Source organism: Phasianus colchicus, chromosome 33 (genome assembly GCF_987193195.1).
Source record: "Phasianus colchicus chromosome 33, bPhaCol1.hap1.1, whole genome shotgun sequence".
Classification (NCBI taxonomy): Eukaryota; Metazoa; Chordata; class Aves; order Galliformes; family Phasianidae; genus Phasianus; species Phasianus colchicus.
Genome location: NC_143468.1, coordinates 2,303,953 through 2,310,662, shown reverse-complemented (window position 1 = coordinate 2,310,662; position 6,710 = coordinate 2,303,953). Strand labels below are relative to the sequence as shown.

General features: G+C 57.5%; 1 protein-coding gene across 1 annotated transcript; it reads right to left on the bottom strand.

The window, feature by feature from the left end:
- Window positions 1–500: 500 nt before the first annotated feature.
- NEUROD4 (neuronal differentiation 4) lies at window positions 501–4,307 on the bottom strand. Its single transcript, XM_031609823.2, has 2 exons — window positions 4,187–4,307; window positions 501–1,919 (listed from the first exon to the last, which is right to left on the bottom strand). Exon 2 carries the CDS (start codon window positions 1,908–1,910, stop codon window positions 918–920), a length of 993 nt encoding a protein of 330 aa, XP_031465683.2. The 5' UTR covers window positions 1,911–1,919; window positions 4,187–4,307; the 3' UTR covers window positions 501–917.
- Window positions 4,308–6,710: the final 2,403 nt, after the last annotated feature.

Here is a 6,710-nt window from a genome sequence, read left to right as displayed (position 1 = left end):
GGGGAGTGGGGCTCAGGAGGAGGATGAAGTCCTAAAATGATGCTCAAGGGGAGGATGGAGTCCTAAAATGATGCTCAGCAGTTTCCCACCCGGTCCCACAGAAGTGGTGCCATCACTCTGGTTGCATCTCTTATAGAAAGAGCCCCACACTGTGGCTGATCTCTCTGCCCCAAGAGTCTGCGTCTACCTCTGTTGCTCCCTGAGGTTGGGATGGAGCTGAGGATGGTGTGAGCCTTGCCTGGATCACGATGGTGGGGTTCTCTGTTGGGTGGGGAGCATCGTGGAGGAAAAATCCCATTGGATTCTGCAGGTGGTCTTGAGAGACCATTGGGGAACCACAGCACCAATGGGGTGTGGGGAAGGGACACGGGCTGGAGCCCACCTGGTGCAGGACACATCACACACAGCACCCCACCACCCCAAGTTGGGACCATGTGGTAAACCAGAGATGTGGAGCAGGATTCCACGGAGCAAAGTTGGGAAGCGCTGTGGGGCAAAGGCTCCTCCACGAGCATCACTGGGGGATGGGGAGTGGGGATACGACCCCCAGGCTCCTCCATCCCGAATGGGTTCAGCTTCTGAAGGAGCAGACCCACAGATACAATCACTCCTCAGAGCTGGTTCTGCTTCTAAACCCACATCCCCCCACGGAAAGCTGTGATGTTCAGTGGAGGTGTGGGACTCCGCAGTGCTCTCAGGAAGGGTTTGCATGACTCCTGGGGGTGGCTCTGAACAGCAGCACGGTGACACGAGTGGGAGGGGACAGGAGGGCCATGGGGACGTCCCATGGGGATGCTCAGGAGTCCACCACACTGCCCCAGAGCAGTGATTTCCTCGCTCCAGTTGCGTCCCATCAAAAAAGAGCTCCTCAACGTGGCCGATCTCTGTGCCAAAAGTTTGGCTCTGACCCTGCTTTACTACTCGTTGAAGATGGCATTGAGTTGAGGCCCGGCCACGTGGTGAGGGTAGGACTCATAGCTCATGTCTATGGGGATCTCATAGCGGGGCACTGCGTTTTGGAAGTGGGTGGGATGTCCATGTGCCCCAGCCAGGCTGACAGAAGGGTAGTGAGCCATGAAGGCGTAGGGCTTATCCAGGTCTGGAGAGCCGTCCTGCTTCAAGGAGAAGTTCCCACTGATGCTCAGGGGCGGCGTGAGGGGACCCTCGTATGGGGGAGTGGTGCAGTCGGGGGGGTTGCCAAAAGAAGCATCCACCAAACTCTTGAAGGCGGGGGGCTTTAGGTGCAGCAGGTGGGTTTCCATCGAGCCGTAGGGCGGGCTGGGCAGCCCCGGGGACTGGTAGGTGAAGGAGTGGCTGGAAATGGCCGACTCGCACCCGGGGTTCTTCTCCTCATGCTTCTCCAGGAATAAGGTCTGCGGCCCCAGCTGCAGGCAGCCGGCCACCAGGTTGCTGGTGGGCTGGGATAAACCTTTGCAAAGCATTTCCACGAAACTCTTCCCTTCTGGAGTCTGCCCCGTTTCGAGCACCTCGGACAGAGCCCAGATGTAATTCCTGGCCAACCTCAACGTCTCGATCTTGGACAGCTTCTGGGTTTTGGAGTAACAGGGCATCACCCTCCTCAGGTTGTCCAGGGCATCGTTCAGTCCGTGCATCCGTGTGCGCTCCCGAGCGTTGGCTTTCACCCTCCGAGCCCTGAACCTCTCCAACCTGGCCTTGGTCATCTTCTTCTTCTTTGGTCCTCTTCTCTTCGGTTTCTCCCCATCATCCTCTTCCTCCTCTTCCTCCTCAATGCTGTCGTGCTCTTCGTTCAAGCCCGGTGCCAAACCGAAAGGTCCTTGCCTGCCGTTCTCTGCCTTCAGCTCATCCTTGGAGCTCAGAGCATCGTCCATCCAGCCCTGGGTGCCCACCAGCTCTGCCATTTCCTTGGGTTTGGTGTATGCCTTTGTCATCTCTCAGCTCTGCAACGAGGGGACAGGAGATGTCAACCAAATCCAGCAGGAACACAGAGTCCATTAGGAACTAAAGTCACCCCCCCAGAGGTACCCACTGCTTTCTGTCCATCAGTGGTCCCTACAGCATCCGTCTGTCTGTCTGTCTCTACAATTACCTCCAGAGGATTTTACAGTGGGCTCATTGTTGCAGTATGGGGCACGCAGCACCCCAAGCATGATTTTTCCCTAAAAGGTTGAGTTTTGGACAACATTAAGGGGCAGTAATCAGCTCCCCATCTCCCATCCAACGCGCCGCACCAGGAGCCAAGGAAGAATTTCCCTAGGATCTTTCTTAGGAACTCAACTTATTTGAGGTTATTTGGGGTTATTCTCTCCCGTGAGTTCGGCTTGGAGCCTGACCTCCCCATCTCCCCCAACCTGAGCACGTTTTATCAGCACATCCTTTACCTCTGCCCTAAGAGCCCAGCCGCTCAGCACAAAGCAGCCGTGGTTTCACATCCATCAGCCCCGCAGATCCTGTCACCGTGCCCGACTCATTTAATAAAGCTTAACATCTAAGCAGCTTTGCTGAAAGTGCGCTGCCCACCGCCCCATCCACCCCACGTGGAAAATCCCACTTTTAATATGAGAGGTAGGGCCGGCAGGTTGGATTAGGGTGTTAATTACTGCGCACCGTATCCCAGGAGGGCCATGTGGCCCCAATTAACTCTCAGGTGGAGCAGTAGGGTAGGAGACCATCAGATGCTTTGAAATCTGGTGAGGGGAGGAGATGATGGAACATCTGGCTGGGATGGAGCTGGTCCTGCCTGCATCCTGGTGGGACCACCAGCAAAGCACTGGGGCTGTGAGCCCCAGCACTGCTCTCTTCCCTTCCCTTTGGAGAAGGGAAATGTTTTCCAATTTGCAGTTTTAGAGACTTTGCTCTCTTTGATTCCTGCAGAATATTAAAAAGAATAGACGAGGAGGGAAATGCCTGATGAAGTCATTGTGGTTGCTTCCCAGTTTGTCAATGAGAAGAAGGAGAACTGGGAGCCCATTGTGGAAAGGGAACCCCTCCAGCCTGTTTTGTTTGGATACCTTTGGTTTTGGATGTCTCCATCCCATATTATCCGAACCAAACACCAAACAAAACCCACTGCAGGAGCAAGCCAATTCAAACTAAAACTCAATCTCCAATTTGCAATGGCTCAGCTCTCCTGTGTGCTCCTCGCTCTCTCATTGTGTTCCCAGGCACTGAGCTCTCACCCCAAAATAAGAGGGTTCCACCTCTATTCCATTCCTGCAGGACCAGGAATTGGATTTCAGCCCTTCCTTCCAAGAGTTCAGGACAAAGAACTGCACAGCCCCTGGAGTGAAGACCCTGACCCCAAACGGGACCACCCAAAGCAGAAGAAACCCCAGGGAAAAAGGGTCCTGGGAGGATGCTGGTATGAGAACCAGGCACAAAACGGGAACTGATCACAGAGCAGAGCAGGAGGGACAAAACACCCACAGGAGGAGCACGAAAATTAGAATTTACTCAACAGCTCTGTGCTGCATCCTGCCCAGGAACTCAGCAGGATGTGGCCCAGCTGTACACAAACACAGCATGCAGAAAACCCAAGAGCTGCCATCGAGAGATGCTGCTCCTTCAGCCCCAATGTGGCCATGGGACGGCCGTGGGGGCACTGCTGTCACCGAGTCCAGGACCCAGGAGCTCCTGCAGCCCCAATCCCACTCTTGGTCTCACTCTTGGTCCCATCCCTCTCTCAGCCAAGCAGAAACAGAGAAGAGGGGATGCAATGGATTTTAGAGGAGGGAAATCTGCTCAAGGGCATCCCTGCACCCCTGGAAAGGTGAGGGGAAGATGCGGGTGCTTTCATCCATTAAATTCAGCCTGTTCTCGGGATGCAGCACTGCAGGTGGGGATGGGGAGAGTTTGTGGGTCCCTATCCGAGAGCTGAGGAACAAAAGCTGTCGGCTGGAGCACATCCCCATCACCTCCATCACCTCCAGCCCGAGCATCGGCTCAGCCCCGACGTGATGGGGGGGGCCGGGTCCATTGCCAGGCAGAACCGGGGAAGGGGGGGGGTCTCGGTCCGGGTCTGTGGTCTCAGCTGGGAGGCAGAGGGACCGGGGGGAGGGGGAAGGGGGTGAACCAGCTGGGGCCGTGCAGTCCCGTGTGCTGCCTTGGGGCAGACGGCAGTAACCCCCCCGCTGTCCCACCGTCGGGGATGCACGGAGCCGGGCGTGGAGGGGTCGTGGTGTTCCCGGGGGTCCCGGTCCGCCCTTACCTGGGCACCGGAGCGATTTCCTCGCTGTCACTCGCTCATGATGGCTGCAGCCTCGGGGGTGCGGACGGCACCGGCAGCGCTCAGCTCCGCTCTCGGGGCGGTTTTGAGAGCTCCGCGTTGCCCGCGGCTCCTGCAGTGCCGCCGCTCCCCCGTGACTCCTCCTCCGGGGGGAGGTGACCGATCCCGGCTCCTCCCGCTTCCCGACGGGGCCCCGACGGCAAAACACGGGTGGGTGCTCCGGGGTGGGCACCCCGAGCGACCCCGGTTGGGTGCGCCTTGGATGGGGATGAGAATGGGTTCCTCAGGATGGACGTCGCTGGGTGGGCACCTCCAGGTGAGCACCACGGGGTGAGCAGCCCCAGATGGGTACCCTCGGATGGGCACCCCTCCATTGGAAACCATGGATGGACACCTCCAGGTGGGTAACCCAAGGTGAGCATCCTCAGATGAGCACCTGCTGGGTGGGCACCTCCTGGATGAGCTCCTTTGGATGAGTGACCCTGAATGGGCACCTCTAGATAGGCACTATGGGGTAAATACCCCCATATGAACACCTCCAGATCAGCACCTCTGGAAAGACACCCTTTGATGGGTATCCCATGATACCCATCATCCCAGCCTCAGGTGAACAACCCCAGATGGGCACTGTGGGATGGGCACCCCCAGATGGGCACCCTACCATGGGTACCCCCGGATGGGCACCACTGGATGGGCACCCCATTATGGGTACCCCTGGATGGGCACCCTTGGTTGGGTATCCCACTATGGGTATCCCTGGATGGGCACCCCATTATGGGTACCCCCAGATGGGTACCCTTCTATGAGTAACTCCTGATGGGCACCCCCAGATGGGTACCTCTCTATGGGTAACCCCAGATGGGCACCCTCAGATGGGCACCCCACCATGGGTACCCCCGGATGGGCACCCCCAGATGGGTACCCCTCTGTGGGTAACCCCGGATGGGCACCCTCAGATGGGCACCCCACTATGGGTAACCCCAGATGGGCACCCTCAGATGGGCACCCCACTATGTGTAACCCCGGATGGGCACCCTCAGATGGGCACCCCACCATAGGTACCCCCCGGATGGGCACCCTCGGTTGGGTATCCAACTATGGGTATCCCTGGATGGGCACCCCCAGATGGGTTCCCCACTATGAGTACCTCTGGAAGGGCACCACTGGACATCCTCCCCAGTTTCCCAGCAGCAGGACCGTCCTCTCTCCACAGAGAGGTTCCCATCCAACAAGAGCACAGCCCTGGGTGCTGCTGGTTCTGCCCCAGGTGCTCGAGATGGGCACGGCGGCTGCGTCTTCCTCCTGGCTGTAATGAGAGTGCAAGGGGGAGTAATTAATTGCTGGTGTGGCCAGAAGGGGCCCGTCTGAGATTACTGCTGTCAGACAAGAGAAGGGGCCCAGGGCTCCTGCCTCCGGGTCTGGCTCTGGGCAGTGGGAGGGGGCAACGGAGAAAAAGTAGAATAGATTAATTAAGGAGGAGAGAGATGGGGAGCCTTGCACGGAGCAGAGCAGGGCTGGCCCCAGCCTCTGCTTCTGGTCTACCTGGGACAGATGCTGCCTTCTCCAGCATCAGTTTCCCTCTTTCCCAGTGCTCCCCAGTACAAACCACACAGCTATTGGTTCCCTTATTCATCCTCTGATTGCTGAACATATCACTCACCTCCTCTGCCCAGAGGGATGCAGACACTCAGGTAAGGGGCTGAGCCCCCACAACCCCAGGAGCATGGGGGTGAAAGGAACAACTGCAGTGGAACCCCAAATCCACCCCCTATTCCCATGCCCACCATCCCCATCCCATCCCCTATCCATCCCCATCCCATCCCATTCCCTATCCATCCCCATCCCATCCCATTCCCTATACTATTTCATCCTATCCCATCTCCATCCCCATGCCCATCCCATCTCAACCCTATCCCATCCCCATCCCCATCTCCATCTCATCCCCATCCCATCCCCATCCCATCTCCATCTCCATCTCCATCTCCATCTCCATCTCCATCTCCATCCCATCTCCATCCCCATCCCATTCCATCCCATCTCCATCTCCATCCCCATCCCATCTACATCTCCATCTCCATCCCCATCCCCATCCCCATCCCATTCCATCCCCATCCCATCTCCATCCCCATCCCATCTCCATCCCCATCCCATTCCATCCTATCCCACCTCCATCCTCATCCCATCTCATGCCCACTCCTGCTGACCATCACTACGTGGGGCTCTCCCAGCACACGCCACCATGGAGGACCCTTCACACTCATTTAAAGCTCTCACAATCACATCCTTGGCAGCATGGGATTACGGGGAATACTAATTAATTCATTAGTGGCTTCATGGCTTACTTCCCAGCTCCAGGCCGGGCCGGTCAGGGCATTGGGGGGGGAACAGATTGCAGCCAATAAATCTGCCTGTTGCCACACCGTCCCCTCCCTGACAGATGGCTCCAACAGGTTCGGATGCACAAAAGGGACAGCGGATCACGCCGGGGGGACACGAACACATCCCC